Source organism: Hydra viridissima, unplaced genomic scaffold, assembly GCF_058129835.1.
Source record: "Hydra viridissima isolate aposymbiotic clone 2 unplaced genomic scaffold, HvirCarnegie_v1 scaffold_1, whole genome shotgun sequence".
NCBI classification, from domain to species: Eukaryota; Metazoa; Cnidaria; class Hydrozoa; order Anthoathecata; family Hydridae; genus Hydra; species Hydra viridissima.
In genome coordinates, this window is record NW_028324300.1 from 11,540,510 (window position 1) to 11,563,644 (window position 23,135).

At 27.8% G+C, this 23,135-nt stretch overlaps 3 protein-coding genes across 4 annotated transcripts; 1 reads left to right on the top strand and 2 right to left on the bottom strand.

Moving 5' to 3' along the window:
- Window positions 1-2,153: 2,153 nt before the first annotated feature.
- Window positions 2,154-15,322, bottom strand: LOC145187798 (BOS complex subunit ncln-like). Its single transcript, XM_090092428.1, has 18 exons — window positions 15,022-15,322; window positions 13,997-14,187; window positions 10,196-10,340; window positions 9,614-9,708; window positions 8,914-8,997; window positions 8,741-8,814; window positions 8,596-8,625; window positions 6,727-6,815; window positions 6,503-6,627; window positions 6,356-6,367; window positions 5,922-6,094; window positions 5,462-5,543; window positions 5,246-5,284; window positions 4,718-4,825; window positions 2,929-2,984; window positions 2,784-2,837; window positions 2,513-2,591; window positions 2,154-2,284 (listed from the first exon to the last, which is right to left on the bottom strand). The coding sequence occupies exons 1-18, from the start codon at window positions 15,194-15,196 to the stop codon at window positions 2,228-2,230; spliced, it is 1,668 nt and encodes a 555-aa protein (XP_089948554.1). The 5' UTR covers window positions 15,197-15,322; the 3' UTR covers window positions 2,154-2,227.
- Window positions 15,323-16,899: 1,577 nt separating this feature from the next.
- On the bottom strand, window positions 16,900-17,729 carry LOC149893343 (uncharacterized). The gene is made up of 2 exons (XM_090096678.1): window positions 17,416-17,729; window positions 16,900-17,257 (listed from the first exon to the last, which is right to left on the bottom strand). The coding sequence occupies exons 1-2, from the start codon at window positions 17,596-17,598 to the stop codon at window positions 16,925-16,927; spliced, it is 516 nt and encodes a 171-aa protein (XP_089952804.1). The 5' UTR covers window positions 17,599-17,729; the 3' UTR covers window positions 16,900-16,924.
- Window positions 17,730-18,794: 1,065 nt separating this feature from the next.
- LOC145187806 (fibroblast growth factor receptor 1-A-like) lies at window positions 18,795-22,733 on the top strand. Of its 2 annotated transcripts, XM_090092436.1 has the most exons (6): window positions 18,795-19,536; window positions 19,678-19,777; window positions 20,288-20,501; window positions 20,729-20,838; window positions 20,937-21,254; window positions 21,641-22,733. In XM_090092436.1, the coding sequence occupies exons 1-6, from the start codon at window positions 19,534-19,536 to the stop codon at window positions 22,078-22,080; spliced, it is 1,185 nt and encodes a 394-aa protein (XP_089948562.1). In that variant the 5' UTR covers window positions 18,795-19,533; the 3' UTR covers window positions 22,081-22,733. The 2 variants fall into 2 exon arrangements, with proteins under 2 accessions (XP_089948562.1, XP_089948572.1); XM_090092446.1 differs by lacking the exons at window positions 18,795-19,536; window positions 19,678-19,777 and adding an exon at window positions 20,054-20,193.
- Window positions 22,734-23,135: the final 402 nt, after the last annotated feature.

Here is a 23,135-nt window from a genome sequence, read left to right on the forward strand (position 1 = left end):
TTTGAATTTTAATAAAAGTAAAAAGATGATATAAAAAGTGGCCGAACGTACATAAACAAGTAGAAAATTTTAACTTTAGCTAGCGGTTACAAAAACTTTTTTTTAAAAAAAATCTTAACAAAACGTTTCTCAAAAATAATTTAATACTTCGTTGGATAATATTTCGAACTAATCATATGATGTCACCCACTTGGTTTAGAATCGACTAGGTTGATAAGTGCATTTTATGTCGATTTGTTCTAGAACGTAATCTCGGCTGAAACATCCCCACATCATTATTTTCTGATCTATGCTTCACAGTTGGCAATTGATTTTTTGCATTTAATTGTTGAACTGACGGCTATCGAACGTAGGTAACAACTTTAAGCTTCGATTATTTTGATTCGAATTCTAAATTCTAAATTGTCGAACAATTCGTTTAAGGTGGTGGTTCACTATTTTCACGAATTAAACTTAAGGAAATTAAGTTTACCGATTTAAGCCTTTTTTTTTTGATTCTTAAGAAAATTTAACTTCTAGTTTTTGATTATTTATAATCGAAACATTACCAGCTCTTACAACTAGGGTTAGGACTATTATCATTGTAATTGTAAAAATTAAATACAATTACACATTACAATACAATAATATTGTATTGTAATATTACAGAAACAATAAAAAAATTTTATTTTGGTATTGTATTGCTGTGATGAAAAACAATTATAATAAGTATTGTATTGTTTTTCTTTTTTTTTCTAACAATACAATAAAATTCGAGAATTATTGTATTGTTTTAATGAAAAAAAATTACAATAACTATTATATTGTTTTGATGAAAACAATTACAATAATTATTGTAGTGTATTACTTTACATTAAAGTAGAAAGGCTAACGTATTTTAACGTATTTATATTAATCTCTGACGAACTTACTGTTATTTTTGATATTTTTTATTTCTCAGGACGTATTTTATCATGAACCGCTGTCTTAGGTCTACCGAACCCCTTTCATTTGCAGAAAAAAGGTGATTTCCTTTTTTTTGATCCCTTTAACTTTGATTTTCCATATTTAAAATTGCCCAATTTACCATTCTGGCACCCCTTCCCCCTCCCATTATGTTTCAGTAAAATAGAATCAATCATTAAATATTAGTTGTACCCTATTTCAAGGGGAAAAGGGTATATAGTCGGCAACTGGACTATTAAAACATTTATTAAATTTTGACAATAAAATAATTTCTTTTATTACAATAACAATATATTGTTATTGTATTACAAAGACGAATTACAATACAATATTTATTATTATTGCAGTGGGTCATTACAATACACTTTTTTTTCAGATATTGTTATTGTTTTATAAAGATGAATTGCAATACAATATTTATTGTTATTGTATTACAGAACTACAATAGTTGTAAATCAAAAGTATCGTTATTGTTTCTAAGTTAAGTTAATACAATAACAATAATTATTGTTACTGTTATTGTTTTCATTACAATTACAATAGTCCTAACTCTACTTACAACTATCGCTAAAGGAATTATAATACAAATGCTACAAGCAATATGAATTCTGCAATTTAAAATTCGAAAGGCTGTAATCCCAACAGTCTGTTTGCTGATCACTGATTAAAACAGTTATTCAAAACCTTATCATTGAAGTGGTGAGTGAATTAATCTAAAAAGTTACTAAGCTGTCAGGAATGCAAGAAATTTTTTGGTGCAAAAATTTTTTTTTTAATTCCACAAAAAAACGTGTAGTTTCGATCCGAATAGAGGTTGCTAATTTTTGCCAATTCAACAAAAATAAAATTGAATAATGTTCGTCGAAACAAATAAAAGGAAAAAAACAGAAAAAAATAAAATACGAATTTTGTTACTTTTTATTCCAATTTAAAAAATTTTTGAGAAAAAAAAAAAAAATCAATTTGATTTTTTTTTTTTAATATTATTTTGAAGTCTCTTTTTTCTGCGAACGGCCGTTGAATTAAGACTACTGTTGAATCTTCTCATAAAGCATAAGTAACACTATGTTACTATATTACATGAAAATCAAGGTAATCCGGCCGTTAATTTTCCTCATAAAATGTAAAATTGGGATAAATTTATAATATGATTGGAACAAATTTTACGATTGGGTTTTTTAAAACAATTTTAAAAAAAACAACGGTAATAAAGTAAATTTCATAAAAAAATAAAAATGGCAGCAGCATACAAATAGCTGTATGTAAAATGTTGTTACACATACTAATTGTTCTTTTGTTTTTTCGTAGTAGGAAGAAGAGCTGTAAAAATTGTGAAGTTCTATAACGAAAATAAGCACTTGAAGTTTACTTCCCCCTACAAAGAACTTGATGATGGACATAAAAAAAAATAGGAAACTCATGCAATGCAATATGCTATAACTATGCAATAAGTTGTTAAAAGCAATTACGTCAATATGGAACGGTTTTTAAAATTTTTTATTTTAAACTTTATTAAAAAGTAAATATTGTAAGCTATGAAATCAATGATCGAAACTGAACCACTCACCTCTACGAAAATGTAGACAACGCATAGATAAAAAGTAATACCAATGGCGAGTATTAAGTCAAATAAAGCAGGTTTCACACTGTAATTGAATTTTATATATATATATTGCAAATAAAAAAAACAAAAAAGTAATTTAAATAACACTTTTTCATAAACTAAAGGTTTCAAACTGATTATATATTAATTAAAAAATGACGCAGAATAAAATTTATATCAATTCATTAAAACAATAAAAACAATAAACAGAACAAAAAAAAAAAAAATGAATTACTTGTAGACACTCATATTGGATTCAAAAACATCGTAAAAAACAAACTCAGGGTCTCTAAAAAAAACAAAAACAATGAATAACAACAATAGTGCACAACAAAGAAGCAAGAGGTTAATAAAAAAATTATATTTATTAAATGCATTACTTTTTATCTGCCTTGGTAACTATTTGCTTTACTTCACGTAAATACTGTGATAAAATCTAATGCAAAATAAAAAGTTATTAAAACTAGTTTGAGTATTAATATAATACTTAGCCAACATTAAAACTCAAGGATTTTCTTTTTAAGGCCAACTGTTGAAGATATTAACACAGAATGTTGTTTTAGTATTCATCTCAGTAAAAAATACTCTCAAAAACATAAATGTGAGCTACTTAGGTCGTTAGGAAAGTTCGTAGAACTTCATCTATAAAGATACAATGAGACAGGAAATAATTAAATATTTATATATCATTTTAAACTGTGTTTAATTATGAACATTTTAAGTACTTGTTAAAATATTTTGAATGTTTATTAAAAAAGTTATTTTAATTTTATTATATACGTTTAAAAGAAAAAATTTAAAAATGGAAAAATTTGAATATCGAGCATATATTAAAACCCATGCTCTACTTGGAGTTTCAGCACAAGACATAACCGATGAGTTGGTTTTAGTTTATGGTGACCAAGCTCCAAAATATAGTACAGTTGCCAAGTGGGCTACTTTATTTAAAGATGGTAGAGAGAGTCTCGAAGATGATCCTCGCTCAGGGCACCCTCAAACCACGTATACAGCTGAGAATATTGAATGTGTGCGAGCCATTATTGAAGAAAATCCGCATGCAACACATGATATAATTGAAGTCCTGACAATGATTAATCGTTTTACAATCAACGAAATCATTCACAACGCACTTAAAAAAAGAGAACTAATATTGTGTTGAATACCCCACAAGATCAGAATTGCAAGAATAGAGTTGAGGCATGTAAGGAAAATTTAGCTCTTTTCAGAAACGGCCCATGGAGACTATGTGATAATATTACAGGGGATGAGTCGTGGTTTTATTTGAGACAAGTTGGACACAAGTCAGCTAGTTGGGTCGGTGAAGGTGAAAGTCCAAGAACTATAGTAAGATGCAACAGGTTTCAGCCGAAAAACATGCTTTACATCTTCTTCAAAACAACAGGTGTTGTTCATTTGGGTTATGTTGAAAAGGGAGAAAACATTACTAGCGAATATTATATAAAGAATTTTTTGAATTCTCTTATATGCAAAATAAATAAGCAAAGACCTAAAACAGACACTCAAAATTTCAAATTTCTCCATGATAATGCTTGACCCCATGTGACTGAAACTGTCACAAATTGTCTAAACCAAACTGGAATTACAATAACTTGCCACCCACCATTCTCACCAGACTTTTGATTCTGATTATTGGCTATTCGACTTGATAAAAAAAAATCTTGATGACGATACTGACGTCGAAAGTAAAAATACTTGCATAACGAAGCTACTTCAAAGTATACCCAAAGAAGAGTATAAAAAAACGTTTGACCAATGGCTTGAAAGGATGCAACTTTGTATAAATAACGATGGACATTATTTTGAACATTTGATAAAATAAAATTAAGAAAAACTCTTCTTTTTTTTTTTTTTTAGGGGAGTTCTGTGAACTTTCCTAACCTAAGTATTATTTTATTAGGACTTAAAACATATCCAGGTGTAATGTCTTCTTTTAACAATTGTATTCTAAATAACTAATATCTTTAACTAAAAGCAACATTTTTATCTATCAGATTCTAGGGATAGTGTATGAATTGCACAAAACTATAAAACAAATATAAATATATATATATAAAAAAAAAAAAACAGATGTAAAACAAATATGCCAAGTAGCACGAAATGGACCAAAAAGAAACATTCTTTTAAAAAAAAAATCAGTTATTTCAATACCTCTTCCATGGCAGAAAGTAAACGGCTATCCTTATTTATTAATTGTTGAGAGCGAGATTGTGATGAGAGATGATTCATCCATGAATTAATGTGATCATTATCTAGAGCCTAAACAATAAAAAAACTCATTCATACAACTTGATTAGTTTTAAGTAATGACTTTCTTTTCATCCAGTTATGTATTATAGTAACTTATTTCTATTTTTCATTTTTATTTCATATTTACAACTATATATATTTACGCATAACTATTTATATACCAGATAATTAAATGTTAAATAATTATATTATAAAAATTCTAATAAGAGAAAGTTATAGTTATATATATAATTATATATTTAAAAAAATTATAAAACTTTTTTAGACTCAAAAAAGTAGAGGAGGAGAGGGTGAAACAGAGGAAGCCATCAACCTTCTTTTTAGTATAACAAAGAGAAATAATACTACTTTTATAAAAATTTAGCTGCTTGGAATTAGTATTAGAATATTTAAAATTTTCTCTGCAATAAGTAAAAAATGAATTCTTACCATATTTCCTGAAAAGATTTCCAACTTGTTAGAAAAAGACTAAAAAAAACCCATTAAAGTAAGAATCAGAAAATGCATTAAATGCTGATTACATATTTCCCTTAAAGAACAAAACTTATATTCCTTTAATTTTCAACAACATGCTTACTAAAAAACTACAGGCAAGCAAATTCCAAGTGAATTTTTAAAATAAATGTAATAGGATGATCAAAGTACCTTTCCTGATAAATTATAGATATGTCTTGCCAATCCTTCTGCAATAACTTTGATATTTCTTTCTAATGCCACACTGCTTATTCTGAAACCATAAAGAAGTAGTTAAAATATTGAGAAAATGATTTATGGAGACAATATCTCCTAAGCTTCAGTATTTTTGTTTATTTACAAAAGAAAATTCAACAATAAGCCAACTTAAGGCTTTAAAAACCATTTAGAAATGACTTTAATAGTAAGACATTAGCTTTGTGAAATAAAACTCATTGCTTCTTTAGATATTAAAAAAAATTAAAAATTTGAACAAAAAAAAAAAAAGAGATAAAATAAAAGTAAAATAAGAAGAAAAACTGTTTTCAGCTTATTAAGAAGTTGCTACGTCTTTTTTGAAGTATGGATTTATAAATAGTACAAAAATACAAATGCTTAAAAAAGTATTGCAAAGATTAAAAGTTGTGCTCACTTAGTATCTAAAATTGATCCTCTTTTATTTGGCTTATCAGAATGTGAAAATGTTCCAGCAGGCAAACGTCTCATTGAGAATCTTTCATGTTCCCAATCTAACATATCTTCAGCAAGATTAACTTTTTTGTGTACTATGTTGAAAGCAGAGTCAGAGTACAGCTCACTCATCACCTTAAATAAAAGGAAAGTAATTACATCTGGAACTATATTAATACACCAATTTAACAATACAAAAGAGAACTTTTGGCTGTTTTAAATAGCTTAAAACTATTAACCAAGTAAATAAATGAATACAATAATTTAACAAAAAATAAGATAACTTAAAAAAAAATTATTTAACATAAATTAACTTAAGTAATTACAATAATTCAACATAAATTAACTTAAATGAATACAACAATTAACATAAATTAACTTAAAAAGTAAATGTACCTTTTTAAATTCCTAAAAGAAAAAAAAGAAGAGGATTTAAACAAAGAAAATTAATTTTAAAATATTTAAACAAAAAAAATAGATCATCATATTTGTGGTAAAATTATATCTGTATTTTTGCATACGCAATGATTATCTCAACTTTACCTGAACTAAAAAATATGAAGGTGATCCTTCTTTTGGTGGTTTTGATACATGAAGATTCAAGTTAGTTCCTTGACCAATAGCATCAATGCACAACACATAATCTGCTTCAGCTAACAAACTAATTTCTATGAAAATAATTCCAATACACTATGAAATTACTGATAAAAATATCAATAAATCGTTACCATTCATACATTAGAAAGTGTAACACCCAACAAAATTACCAGATGATTCCACATTCTGTTCTATCCATTTCTTTGTTCCTTGGTAGTTAAATTTTCCACCACCAGCAAGGAGAAATAAAAGATTATATCTTGTAATAGTTAAGTCAAAACTTTAAAAGTATGAATCATAACAAAATCAGATAACTGATGAAAAAAAAATTTTAATGTATTACCTAAGTGCCTTGCAGTATTCTGCAGCATTAAAACCAAAAATGTTAACTTTTAATGGATGCATTTATAGCTGTAATTTTAACATACTTCCCAAGCTTTATAAGAATTTAAAATTTATACATTTCTTTAGATTAAATGTCAATTTACTCTAAGATGTCAATACAAACTTAGTTTTAACATTAGGATTTAAATTTTTCAGAGGAAATATTTGGAATTTGTTACAATAAGTATTTGAAAATTTTCTGCTTTATCTCAAAGAAGGGGCAAGACGCATTTCAATAAAATTAAAATATTCTAAAATTTTATTCAAAAAACAAAAGGTTCTCTTGTTGTTAAATGTTGTTCTGAATGTTTTGCAACCATTCCTTGGTATTAGTTCCCATTTTTAATGATATCAATGACAAATTAAATAGCTTTGGAAAATATCAGTCAACTATTAGCTACTCATTACTTGTTAAGAAAATATCTTGAATTATTGTTTAAAAATCTTTTTTTAATTATCACTCTGAAAACTTTGTTTATGTTCAGTTTATCTTTTGTCAAGATTATAATCATTAAATTTTGAACAAAGAGAGTTAATATAATTTTTTTTTTTTTTTTTTTTTTTTTTGTTATCTAAAATCTTGAATAAATTTGCTTTCAGAGTAATCATAAAAGTCATTTTTTTAAATTAGTTTGCCAAATTTTATTACTGATCTCTCTGTAAGTGTAAGTTAACATAAAAAAACCCATCAATTATAAGGACCAAAATAAAAGGACAAAAACAGATGGTTCAAAATTAGAACATTTTCAGAAAACTTGAGAGAAAAGCAAAATAAAAATTAATTAATAAAATTTTTTATGCTTTCTCTTTAATGCTCAACCAAAATAGAAGTAAACTTGCTGAGCTAGTTGGTCAACACCATACATCCTCGGAATTAAAAATTAGAAAAACAGGCACTAATTTGAAAATAACTTAATAACAAGTTTTATTTAATTTAGCATAATAAATTTTTTAACAACCAACCAGAATAAGCTGTTGGTATGAGAGCCATTTTATTTACAAAAATGACAGCCATTTTATTTATTCAATGAAGAGCAAAAAACATGAAAAATAATATTCTGATACTTATAAATTTAATATTTTTTTTTTTAATTTTTTTTTTTTTTTAATATTTCATGAATATACATTCTAACTATGTTCTTATATAACATTCTATTGAAAAGTTACTAAAAACAATTTTTTTTTTGCATTTTGGTTTGTGAATAAATTTACAAATTTGGTAATTTTCAAATTCAAAAAGTTTTTGATCATTATTTGATTTTGAAATAATTACGATGATATAATTTTAAAACATTCATCATATTACACCTTTTTTTTTATAATAAAAAAAAACACTCTTCCACTAAATAACCTTTTTTTTAGTTTTTGTGTATGTAAAGGGTAGAGTTGACTGATAAGGTCATTTTTTAATCTTGAATTTTTTATTTTTTGCCTCATGTATAGAGAGGGTTATTTGCTCCTTTTCTGAAAATTTCCTCAAACTGATTATATCTGAAGGTCATAGATTTTTGATAAAGTAAAAGTTCATAGAGATGATCACTTAGGGATCCTCAAAAAATTAAAAAAGTAATGAAAAAAAAGAAAAAAAAAAACAACCTATATAAGATTTACAATTACAAAAATAATAACAAAGAACCCTTCCGGTGAAAAGATACTTTGGTCTAGTGGATGCTTCACTATATAACCTACAAACAAAAAAAATTATTCTATCATACCACAACACTAGTAAACCCTCAAATTTGTTTAATTAATAAAAAATACTTAACTAGAAAGTTTATAAAAGAGTATTTAAAAACTCACAAATTAAAAACTCGTGCAAGTTCTAATAATGCAACAACACCAGAGGCTGTAGCATCTGCACCAAAGGAAAGTTTCTACAGAAAATTATTAGGATGCATTTTATACAATGTATACAAAAATTCTATTTTTTATTCAAGTAAATAAAAAAACACAAACAAAACAAAGATATTTACAGGTACAATACTGAAGGAGTCATAATGTGTTACTATTGCAACAGTGGGAAGCTGATCTTCTAAACCTTGGCCAGTTAATTTTCCCTAAAACATTTTGATGTACAATTTAAAATTGTTTGCTTATTTTTTCTTTTTTAATGAAATAAGATTTGATTTAAAAATACTTAGAACAACTAATAAAAAACATTTACAACATCTTCCTGCAGTCATCTTACCATAGAATAACAATTATTGTCAACAATGATTTGTAGCGTGGTGACTTGTCTGGTAAATCAAAAATTATTGTATACTATTTTTTAAGATGGGAGATTGTATTTTTACTATGGTTTACATGAAGGAAAAAAATTTATAACTCGAATATCTTAAGTTTTTGGTAAGCTGATTATACAAACTTTTATAAATAGGTTGAGTGTAAATCATTTTTTGTTGTTTCTAGGTTATATTTAGCAAAACATAACTTTGCATGAAAAAACAATAACATATGCCTTTTTGCTATTTTGATTTTTTTCAATGATGGTTTCTTAACGAAATGAGGGGATTAAATCTGCTGAAACTCTGGTTGCTTTTTTAAAATTCAACTCCAAAAATTAAAATGATACCCCTTAACATACTTTTAAAAAAAGACAGTTTTGTTCTTTCACTATTGATGGTGAAAAAATAATTCTAAATAAAACTCAAAAATCCATTTTGTAAAACTAACCTGCAAACTAATAATAGGAAAATCTGCCATGACCTGTGATTCACCAGCATCTGTCACAAAATGAAAACTGTTTGCTGATGCCACTGCTGTCATGGCTAATAACAGATAAAAGATTTTGTAATATAAAAAAAAATGCACAAATTTTACAGAAAAATTGATTTTGAATTTTATGGTAACTTTTAAATGTTGCAAAATCTGATTTCACAATGCTCTTGCATCTGTTTAAATTTTAGGTTTTCAATTTATTTGAAAACCAATGTGAAGACCCTGATTTATTTTCATTATACATAATTTTGCTTTACAGAAATTTTAGTTGTTCAGCAAATATGAAAATAAAAAACTCACTGCTGGTGAAAGTAATTAAAATATTTTAAACTTATGTTAGTTAAAACATCCTTCATATTAAATTAGTTTTCACAATATGAGCTATGATGCAAAATATTCCATGATTAAACATGTCTACTGATTACTCTTTTGATAATAGTCATGACTATTCTCGAAATGCTGAAAAAAAATTTATAAGAGATCATCAAAAAATGTGAAAGAAACTTTTTTTACAAAGTTGAGAAGAAATGAGGTAACCTTTTAGAGCAGAAGATGCAGCATCACCATTGACACTAGAAGTGATATCTTCAAATAAGTTTTTTAAAGCATCTGTTTCATGACTAAAGTATACTGGTATAGGAAGATCAATTTGCAAAAGATGAGTTTCCAAATTCTCTATATGCTAAACAGAGATAACAACAAATATTGAGTTTTTTTCTTCACATTTTTTAAAGTTATCTTGTAATATACAAACTATTTTATATGTAAATATATAAACTACTTTTTAAATTTTCAAAGTGAAATAAAAAAACAAAACAATGTTAGAAAAAAAGAAAGAGTTGAAGCAACATCGGTTTTATAACTTAAGGAAACCCAAAATTGACATTTGAAGAGTATTTTAAAAAATACCTCCAGTTTAAAGAATGATCCTTACCAAAGAAATGTTCTAATAGAAACTGATAAATACTAGACTTTTATTATGAGCCTTTTTTTTTTTTTTTTTTTTGTAAATTTTTTGTAAATTGTAATGAAAGTGTTTTTTAACATTACAAAAAGAATTTATGAATTTATTGACTTTAATGAGAAATTATGAATCTAGCAGAGATCAACTATAAGAGAAAAATGAAGAAAATGATAGAGCTTACTTAATTGAAGTAGGGGTATTTCAGGTTTTATCAATAAAATGATGAGATACATTAACAGTCCAATTTTAAATTCTTTTTTCTTTGTTTTAAACACTAGCGTTTCTACAGCTCAAGAAACTTTAGAGTAATTTGGTTGCTTGTTTATTTCTAGCACTTCCAACATAACATGAATAAAGAAAGTCAATAAATAGGCCAAAACTACAACTAATGATGCAACATCAATTTTAGCTCTTTATTTGAAAGGAATAGTTTGAATATGAATGCTGATCTAAAAATTGTTAAATAAGCTGATTTGTCAACTTTATATACTGTAGCCAACTTCAAAATCTAAGTAAGTACAAGAATTAGTACTGAATTATTTAGAATTTATGAAGACCCTGGTTTAATTTGATAACTTTTTTTCTTAATAAAAAATGAAAAATCAACTCAAGAAGTTTTGATATACACATAAGCCTTTGATATGCAAATGAAATTCTGTTATATATATTAGCTTTATGCAGATAACTGGGACACCAGTAAAGAATTGTTTGAATTACTAAAGTATCATTAGCTGTAGGTGGTCCTAAAATCAAATGAAGCTTCCATAATTATTCAAGAAAGCCTAAATTTGGAAAGTTGATTAGTTTACTGTGAAAAAAGAAAAATTATCAATTTTAAAATGGAGTTTCAATTTTTAAAAAAACCCGAAATGTTAACATTACTTAGGAGGAATCAAAAGTATCTGAAAAAATGTGAGATTTAAGTCATGTCTTTTTAAAGAAGAATCTTAGTAGGGAACATAAATATTAAAGTATTTAAAATAATTATTTTTTTCTTTCTTTTAATCTTTTTTGTATGACTGAAGTCACTTTGAAATCAGTTATGAGATTGTAAAGAATTCATGCTTTTAAAGATATTTTTTATATGCCAATGGACATTGAGTAACTATTAAAAGATATAAAAGATCATTTATCAGAAATATTTGGGAAACTTAGAAGTGAAGTAGCAGATACAAGACATTCTAAACCTACTCAAAAGGAAAAACCAAAATTAAGTGTCAGAGCTCAAAGCAATATCCTTATTCAATCAACCAAAAGATTGTCAAAATCAAATACAGAAATTACAGGGTAGTTCAAAAGTTTCTGACCATCATGCTGAAGATAACAGCATCTACATTGAATTAAAGAAGGCTGAAAACAGTATACTTAATAATATTTAGATGTAGGTAGAATATGGTCTGGTTGCTATATAAAAGTAATTCACTTTTCTTCATATTGGCAACATTTTCATAGCAACCAGTTCCTTATTATATGCAATTATTTTATCAGGCTCAACACTAGAGTTATAATAAGTATGTAATCAGTAATAATTTTTTGGTTAAGTATGATAGCCATAAAGGGAGTTAGGGATGTATCATGGTACTTAGTGGTACCTGCCTATTAATCCTATATGTGGTGTTATTGTAAAGATAAAAATGCGCTGAATGTTTTTAACTGAGTCAAAAACTTTGCTTACACCTAAAAGATGTGTTTATTTTTACTGTATTTTTTTATATCTTTAACAAACTAAAAGGATTTGTAATATTTTTTGTTCAAAATAGTTTGTTTTGAGCATTAAGATGTAAAATAATTGCTATCTGTTAAAAATATCAATCAATAAGTTACATTTTAAGAGCAAATGAGACATGATAGTTACTGCTGTATCCCACTTGCAAAGCCATTTTATATGAGCACATGTCATTTTCACTATTGAAAACCTGGTCTACCTTCATCCTGTATATCTGATTATAATACTGTGCCACCAATTTGTTGGCCTGCAAAAACCCTTTACACCATGTTGGTTGGAGGTGTAACTTGATATGGAAAGACTCCATTTCACATTATTGCAAGTGCAAAAACAAATAACGGGCAATATTATTGTGATGAAATCTTGCCAGTCCTAAAAGGTTGGCTTGCCTTTCCTTGGCAGCAGTTCATATGTCCCTAATAAGACACTGCACATCTTACAATGAGATGGCTAGAGGAGCATGATATTCTATTTCACAAGGATTGACTGAGATACTCTCCTAATCTTAATTTGAGATTGTATTTAATCAGACATGATCTCAAAACTGTCAGCAGTTGATTGATTTTCAGAATTGATTGAGTTTTATAACCATTGTCAACAGTTATCCTGCAAGGATATTATAACCATTGTCAACAGTTATCCTGCAAGGATTATAGATTGTCTCTCTGCAAATGACATACTGACTATGAAATCAACTGTTGTATCATTATGTTGCTATGTATGCCTTCTCACTTTAACTCATAGCGATGCTTCATGTGCGTAGTAATTGAGTAAATTGAATAAAATAGGGGGTAAGAAACTTTCAGACCACCTTGTGTTAAACAAAAACCAACAGATCAGATAAGAAATTTACATTTTTGTGACAGAGTTGTAACATCGTTGTCATGATGTCACAACTATGATGACAAAATACTTATCATTTTTAATTGAAAATAAAGCAAAAAATTAGGCTAACAGTTTAGGCTAAAGGGATAATAGAAGATAGAATGGGTCCAACTTTGCTTTTTGTTTTCATAAACAAAAGACAACTAACAAAAATATTTATTTTCATAGCACTAGATAAACTGAAGCCACATTTAAAAAGATCTAAAGATTAATGCATATATGTATAAAAAATACCTTTAATAATTTTGTTTCAAAAAAATTACTAATGCAAATTTTGCATTAATTATAAAAGTAGCCATTTTAATCAGTTAAAAAAATGGTCATGGATTTGTAGTTTAAACTGTGACATTGAAAATCTGAATTTGCACTTGTGCAAATGAACACTTTGAACTTGTGTTAGATGAGCACAACTAGTTTTTGATAAAGTCAAAACATATTTACAAAGTGTTAAGCGTGAGAGTTCACCATATACTGTAGTAATTCTTCAGTGACATACAGATGTTTGGTGGTGTTTAACTAAATAGTAACTTAAAATTGTATTTAAACTTTTAAAAACTCTTTATACACCACTCCAAAGACTATTAGACATACAGAGTAACATATAGAGTTTTCATAGCAATTTTTTATCATTTTGTAAAATATGAGGAGTATTCTGGAATTTGCTGTGTTTTCCAGAACCTGGGGTAATCTTGTATGCTTAGTAAGTATATACTTTATGTAAGTGTATAGCAAATTAATATACATCAAAATAAAGCTAAAAAACCTCCAATGTTACATCTGAAACTTTTTCTAAGCTAGATGGCAGTAAAATAAGCAGTGCACTGAGTCCATCAGTAATTGCTTTTTGCAACTGATCAATTTGAAGCTGAACTGCACGAACAACAGCACAACGCCGAATCAAATTTTCTGACATCAAAGATCGTGCTTCTAGATTGATGGATGCACTTCGAGAGCCTATAGGAGCAATATACAGTTAAGTAAAACTGAAATTGTATAAGTGCTACATTAAGATATTAATAGCAAAGTAAACAATAGTAAAATAAAATAAAAGTTATAAAACTTGATGCTTTCTTATATCAATATATAGACAGTGTGTAAAAAATGTGTCAGTGTGAAAATTTCTTTAAAGTAATTATCTTTCATTGCCACATTACCACATCAGGAATCACAAATTTTTTTCATGACAAAAAGCTTCATTTAAAACCTTAGGTTTAAAGTTCAACTATATATATATATATTTTATATATATATATATATATATATATATATATATATATATATATATATATATATACATATATATATATATATATATATATATATATATATATATATATATATATATATATATATATATATATATATAGTTGAACTTTATTTAAAACCTGTTTTATTTTAAAACCTTCATAATTAACTTTTATTTATTATCTTTACCTTTCTGCATAAATAAAACTGCAGCAATTTGTATAACTTTAATAAAATCATTTAAAATAATGTAAATTTCCTAAGCAACTTTTTAGCACAACTAACAAAGACAATTACATACAAAATTGTATATAGAATCACATATCACATAGCTATATTTCTCACAGTCCTCACAGACTAGGACAGTAATTTTTTTCACCTCTTTGTCCCAAATGTGCTTTTTTTGTCCATTTGGAAGTTGCATATCCACTAACTTATTCAAGATTATTTGGAAATGTAAATGGGCACAAAGCAACAGTTTATGTATTATTTATCAAAAATATATTTTCTTGAATGAAACTTTTAAATAAAGATATTCTCTACCGTATTTAGTCCCATATAAATCATACTGCTGCATTCTGTAGACAGGAAAATCGTTAGAGGCCCCTACTCCAGAAGTGGAAGCTGAAATTAATATGATTGGCACAATCATAAGAATGCAAACTGCAGTAGGCATATCTCGAAACAAAGCCATGATATTATCTGTATCTCCAACCATCTTAAATTACAAATTTTAATTTTGTAAGCCTATGTATTTTTACAAAATGAATAATAAGAAATCTTAATTATGATTTGTCCTTTTCGTATGGTACAGTTTGGCTTTTCGAGTCCGAAATAGCAGAGACAAAGAAAGCGCTATTTAAAAAAATTTGGGCGCAAAAAAAATGAATAGATGAAAGTTAAGGCACGTAAAATAGATTCAGTCTGTTCCTTTTAGAAATCCACATTGCTTTAAGAAAATATGCTTTTTTGAAGATCTCTATGCTTTTAGAAAATCAGATCCAATACATTTCAGATGGTCTTTAACCTTCGGATATTTGATCCTACTTTTTTACATCCGAGAAAGCTTTCCCAGGTGGTTGTCGAACAATCACTAACCTTAATAATTTTTTTTTTTAAAACATAAGGTAATAATTTCATTTAATTTTATCAATTTTGTAAAGAATTATTTGAAAATGAGGATATTGATATGATTTATCAGAAGAGAATTGAACGAAGAAATGAGTAAGATAAAAAACTTGAAATGTTCATAAAGGATAAAAATTTATTTGAAAATGATTTTGTCTCTGGTACTGATAAATATCATATGTATTAAATTAGATATGGATTTTCTCGTTTAGTTTAATTTAATTTTTGATCAAGGCAAATCATCTGACACATTAAATTTAATTAAAAACTATGCAGAAAAAAAAGATTTCCTTTTTAACCAAGTTTTTCTGATCCATATAACAATAAAAAGGTTTCTTAAAAGATATTAAAGTCTTTTGTAAATGAAACAGTTTACCATTTGAAACAGAAAAAGGTTATGTCAGTAATGGCTCAAACTTTTAGATTACTATTAACAAATATATAAGCAATTTTAGTTTTAGATTTATTTACATATTCTTTCAAGTTTTTTTGAAACGAAATATATGTTATAAACAGATAATTTAAAAATGAAATAGAATGAAAATATTGCATAAATAAAATATGCATAATGCCTAATAGTTGATAGCAACAAAGGAAATCAGTGCTATGAAACGTGAGTATCTTTCTAATGCAAATTTTTTTCACGGAGTGTGATGAAACATCAGATTTTTTATTGGTGTTTTATCAGGTTCCTTTTGGCGCCCTTGCTGATTTATATAGTTGAAGCATGTTGTCAAAATAATTAGTTAAAAAGGAATGGTTTCATATCAAATTGAAAATTTTGAAGGAAGAAAATTAGAAGAGTTTTAACCAAAACATTTCTTACGATTTAACGATGCAAAATTTACTTATAAAAATTTATATAAAAAATTTATACTTTATATAAAATATCTTTTGAATTTTGAAAGATTTTGTCAAAAATGATTTAAATCTATTTTCATGTAAATTTTATTGTTGATATTTTGTATTTTTATATTCATCTTCAAAAACGATTTATTTTTGGGTGATTCATTTTACATCAAACATGTAGTAGACCATCCCAATTTAACGAACCTGTTTCTTAATATTTTTATCGAACATATGATTTTCTGGTTATCTTACTGTTTTCTTCCGGACATCTTATTGTTTATTTTACCACTACCCTTTCATCACGTCTACTTTGTATCCGCTTAGCAGTCAAAACTTAAACAAAAGACCCTTTTACATATCATGAGTACGCTGACTATTTCTTGGCCTATTCCTCAGATAAGCGCGAATAGCGTTATTTAAAATGTAAAAGTAATAACACGCCTGTAGTCATATGAGTTTTTTAATCTTTTCATATTAAGTTTTGAGGATTTCCCAACAGATGGGTGCAATCTAAAAGACAATGGGCTTGATCTCCTGAACCAAAGTTGCTATGAGCAAATTTATCAACAGACGAATAATACACTTGTGCACCATGGTTACAATGTGCGAGGGTGCCTGATTTGATACCAATCCAGTTAACCAACTGAGAAGCAATATGAAATGCGCTCTTTAATCTTTCCCACACCGTTGCACTGTAAGTTTTCTTTGGATTTGTCAAATCCTCTTTCAGCTTACACAAGTTCATCATGTTTTTTTGGAAAGAGAGATCACATTGTTGCCTTGTCCAATTGTAAACTTTACCCTAAAAAAAAAGATGTTTTCCTAAAAATAAAAAACGTTTTCTTGAATGTGTAAAGTTTCTTTAGACGCATGTGCTAAAAATAGCGAATTATCCTGGTTATGTAAATAACTAATTAAGGAAATGCAATATTTAGAGAGCAAAATATTTCTAAAACTTACGCATTGGTAACATACGTCGTGGCGTTCGCAAGCTGGTAAAAAAATATCTTTGTAAGGAAAAGGTAAATTCAGTGGTATGCTACACCCGTTCGTCATTTTGGATAAGCACGGCTTAAAGTCCACTGCTTGAACATAAAAAATGAAAAATAGTGCGTTAAAGAAAGCACATAGAATGAGCATCATTCTTGCAGTGTTTAACTCTTTACTTGATCTCTTTTTTTTGTGTGTGAAATAAATTTTGAAGTATCTTCCGTTATCTTTCGTGCACCTGCATAATAAGCATTCAAAACAGCAATAGAGAAAGTGCACAATAACAAGTTTATAACAGTAAGCAATTACAAAAAATCAAAGAGTTTTTTGTTTTGCGCTCAAATATTGATAGCTGCAGCCAACTTTAATGATAGAAAGAACAAACGCTAATAGTTATGGGAGGAGCTTTTGATGGGTTTTATTTGCACACTTGTAGCATTTGAAAGAAGTTACTAAGTCTGCTTCCAAACATTTGTGTTTTTCCTAGTAAACACGAGTTCATGGAGGCGTATTCCAGAATTAAAACGGGCTTTCAGTTTTGTTATCCGAAAAATATAAGTGCAAAAAACAATGTAAAAAGTTAGTGGTAATATATTTAAAATAACGTTTTCTTTGTTAAAGACAAAGTTGGCATTATTGCTATCGCAATAAACAGGTGTAAGGATATAAGTCAGCTCCCCACTTTGTTTTTATTATGAAAACCAGGCCGCTTAACAGCGTTCGGGTGTTTTTTTAAAGTGTAATTACTTCAGGTAACTTTATTAACTCACAGTAAATCTCATGAATGTGATTCAATTATAGTAAGTTTAAAAATATCTTCCGTTTTTATAGGATCTTTAACTTAAATGGAAATTGATTGGTTAGTTGTCGCCTCTGGTTTTTTTTGTTTTTTTTTTAATTTGGCTAAATCTTATTAGAGAACCAGTCCCCAACATATGATTCTCTACTTTTTAAGTCTGCTTAGAAAGTAAACCTCGTTTATGAAATATTTTTTGAAATGGATTTTTTCAAAACTAAATGCTGCAAGTTTCTTCGTAAAATCTCAGTTTTAAAAAAACGACGCAAAACTTGAAAATTACGAAGCCATCTTTCATAACATAAATATAGTAATGAGTATCATCATCAAAAAGCCACTTTGCTACTGCCAACAAAAATAACCGCTAACGACAGCAGCAAACGATAAGTATGAAGAGAAACAGTAACGTTTGCGCAACTGCAACCCGTTTACAGCTTTTTAAAACAAAACGTTTGATTATCTGTCAATCAAAGTCATTTTCATTAAGATTTTTATTATTTAGGATTTATTTTTAAGCTTTCTACAGAAAATTAACAAAATTTATATCAGGTCTATTATAAAAAATCAAAGGAACAAAATCTATTTATCAAAATCTACATTTAATTTGTATTCCAAGTGGTTTTTTTTTCTATATAAGTAGAAATGCCAAAAGAAAAGAAGCCAAAAGAAGAATTTCGATTCCTGTTTTTTCCCCTGGTCTCTCACGCTTTATTAATATTCTTTCTTTTTTTTTTTTACCTTTTCGTTAATGTAAATAAAATCGATCATGGAAACCTTTTTTTTAGTTTATTTATAATTAGTTTTAAATTTTCGGTGAAGTTTAGCGCTTTTGATTATTAGAATGCAGTGGTCTGCGTTATGACTTACACTAAAGGTATTTCATACTTTTACCTGAAGAAAATGACAAACAACCGAAAAGCTACGCAAATCTTAATTAAAAGATGTCACATACAATTGATACACGAGCAGAGTTCTTGAAATGTTTGAAAAGAGATTTATTTCTGGTGTTGTTTGCATTCATCATCATGTCGCGCACGAACAAATTACGGACCAAAATTGAAGAGTTAAAAAGAGATGTTAGAATACATATTTGGCATGTTTCCACAACGCAGCTTGCTATAAGAATGAGCGTTTGTTTACAGCTGTCAGGGGTGTACTTTAAGTCGCCACTTTCCAGTAGCGTAATGTTTGCATAAATGTTTGCGTAAAGATTAGCGATTTTAACTTTTTTTTTTTCTAGAATCTCTAATACGAAATGAAATTATACGACGTAATACCGATCACTAAAAAAGATGGTAAGTCAGTTTTTTTTTTGACATATTCTTGAAGTAAGTCTCGTTTCTAAAGTTTTGTTAAAAGCAACTCACTGGTGATCCTCTCTCATCTTAGGCTTGGCAATCTTCTCATTCTCGATGATTTGTCTTTTTTTATTTCAGGAAAATACGCACTTACAACAACTCACTTATTTGACATTCTTATGTCTGGCATTATCAAGCGATAGTTTATCAACAAAAAAGAAAAGTTTGGGAAAATATGGTATGAGGGGGTATTTTAGCAACTTAGAAAAATTTCTATTTTGATATGCAATAGCTGTTTATTTAGTTTTTCAAATATTTCTTCATACCGAACGCGTAGAGAGGTCTAAAACGCGTAGAGAGGACTTAAACGCGTGAAGAGCTCTAAGGCGTTTCTTTGCTCACGCTTTATGTATCATAGTTTAATTGGACGTTGAAGATTGGTATTTAAAGCAAATAAAAAATATTTTTACAATTCACTGCAAAGTTATTTTTTGCAATTTAACTGTGGAGAATGCAGAAACAAAAATAAACTAAAAATGAAGACAATTTAACGCAGAAAAAATATAGACAGTATTTTTGAAGACTCTTAAAAAAAAGACGAGCAAAAAAAATTTGTGGCAAAAAAGTCGTTATGTGACTAAAAAAAAGTTGATCGTGAGGAACAATTTTTATTTAAACCACTTTCTGCTAAACTTTCTAACATTTCAAAACAATTACTATTATTGCTAAAGTTTTTCATATTATTTAGAAGATGAAAGCGGATTGGCTAATGAAATCAAAATTTTAAACCCATCGTTTCGCAAACCAATGTTCATGCAGTATTCAAACAACAAAGTCTACACCGTGGGTAAAGATCTCATTCTTCCGTGCATGGCCACAGGTGAAAAACCAATAGAATATACATGGAGGTTTAATGGAGATTCTGTTGAGAAAAAAAAAAGGACGAAGTTTGCTGAAGATAAGTGAGTTGATTTTTTAGTATTTATTGTAGTAACTCCTTGAACTAATTGGCTAGCTGAATACTATTGGCTAGTTATTTTTTTGAAATTGCGTCGGATTTTATTATAAATAACCAAATCTTGCCAAATTGAAAAAAGCGCTTTTTGACTTTATGTATTTGGTGACAACCACATTAAAAGTGTTGTGTCTGTAACCCGTTTATGGTTATAAATTTATCTGTTTGCTCTAGTTCCATGTTGAAGATTAAAAGGCTGCGTGACACCGATGCTGGCTTCTACACTTGCACTGCTAGCAATAGTTACGGGAACCTATCGTTCACTTATCATGTTAAACTGAAGAGTAAGTAAAAATTATGTTGAGAAAACTTGGAGAAAATTGTTTTTGCAAAATCTCATTATTACTTTGTTCAAAATTATGTAATAAGGTTGAATTTTTAGGCCTGAAATCAAAAGTGCCTTCATTTCCAGACTACGATATTATGGTTCGTAAGCAAAAAAATATCAGAGCAACAAAACAGTCAATAAAACTCCCATGCCAAGCTCATGCCGACGGCGGCGTTCATTATATATGGCTTAAAAACGGCGAACCTTTTAAACACGTGCCTATAAAACACCAAAACAGCATAATTCATGAAAATCTTGAAGTTGGTGATTTGATGATTGAGAGTTTAAAAGTAAGCGATGCTGGTTTGTACACATGCGTGGCAATTAATGAGCATGGGAATGTTTCGTTCACCTACGAATTGAGGATACTGTGTGAGTATAAGCAGTGATTGTTTCTATTTTATATGATTATAATTTTTTGCAACTATTGCTATTTCCAAATTACTCTTCAATATTTATTTCAACTTATCAAAACATTTTAATCTGAAAAATCTATTAACATAATGTAATATTTAGGTTTTTTTATGGTTTTTTTTTTAAATGTGAGCCTACTTAGAAATTCTAACCAAAAAATAAACTTGACCAAAAGGAATATGTTTTTATATCTCAATTTAAAAGATTGTTTTTAATGAATTTATTTATTTCTATAAATCTGAATAATATTTAATTAGTCATAGCAAATAATATTTCTTTAGTAAATTATTAATTTCTTTACTTGGAAAGAGAAATTTAAAATGAACGTATTTACTGTATCATAGGGAAACTGAGTGCTGGGCCACCAAAAGTTATCCCTTTCACAAGACCTCAATTTCAAACAGCTCAAACTGGCGAAAACGTAACATTTGATTGTTTAGAAATATTATCTGGAACAATACCAGATGTCCGGTGGTTTCATTTATTCAATCGGGACGATAGAACAAAGCTCCCTGTCATTCCAGAAGATTTTCGTTGGAATGACGTAAACCAAAAAGAGATGCCTTTTGATTCTAATTATGTTCCTGCTGATCATTATTCGGTTTTCAAGTTAAAGACCCCATACCACAAGCCCTTAAACATGTATGTTCATGATGACACGGATCCTTATGGTTTACGGCTGACTATTTCCAACGTAACAATCGCAGACACCGGGGTTTACACTTGCTTTGTTTCAAACTTCGAAGGAAGTGATTACTCTTTTTTTTTCTTGAAAGTCCAATGAGAACCAAAAATTTTGAACAGAAGTAAAGGGAACTTTTAAGAAACACGATACGATCCGAGAAATATGATACATATACATAAACGTTTAGTTTGATAAATTATAAAAGGTTTGATATAAATAGTTTAATAAACTATAAACACCGAATGTTAACTTTAATATATAGCCTTGTTGCTAATGTAAATAAAAATGTGAAGAAATGTAATTTAAGGTTTAATATATACTAAAGTAAAAATAGTAAAAATAACTGAAATGATAGAAAATAATTGATCTAAAAGAGCTGAAATCATAATAAACAAACATGTACATTATATTTATGCATAAAAATCAACATTACTTTTTAAAAAGGAGTGGTGATGGTATCGATTAGTTTACTGTTGCAAATCAGTTATTTTAATTGTTAAGTTTTTACTTTTTTTAAACTTGAAATTATCGACTTTTCCTATGGAACTGGGCGAGGATTTTTTACTTTGTGTATGTATTAACTAGACGTTTTAATAAATGAAAGCCCGCACTTAATGTAATAAAAATCGGCGCTGTTTTCAAATGATTGAAACTTCTTTCATATTGCTTTGAATATTGTCCTCACTATTTGTAACTCCTATATCAGCTTGTTCGTTCAATACATATGCAAATGACGACTGAGTTTTTTGCAATTAAGTATTTTTTTATTATCTTATAAACTCATAATAAAATAATCCAAAGGAAATCATAACGTTGTTTGATTTACGTTTGCTTCCGGTGTATTTGGTTCATTATCATTAGAAGCTATGCGAACTATTAGAATGCGTCACACTTTAAAGCAAGTGTGATTAAAGAAAAGAAGAAAGATAAAAGGTTTAAAATGGAGAAACAAGGGCGGGGAGAAGTGAAAGTAGAATCGTTGGAAAAAAAAAAAAAAAAAAAAATGTATTTAAATTAAGATGTTAGCTCCTCAAAAAGCAAATAAACAGTAGTTTAATTGAAACAGAGTATATATATATATATATATATATATATATATATATATATATATATATATATATATATATATATATATATATATATATATATATATA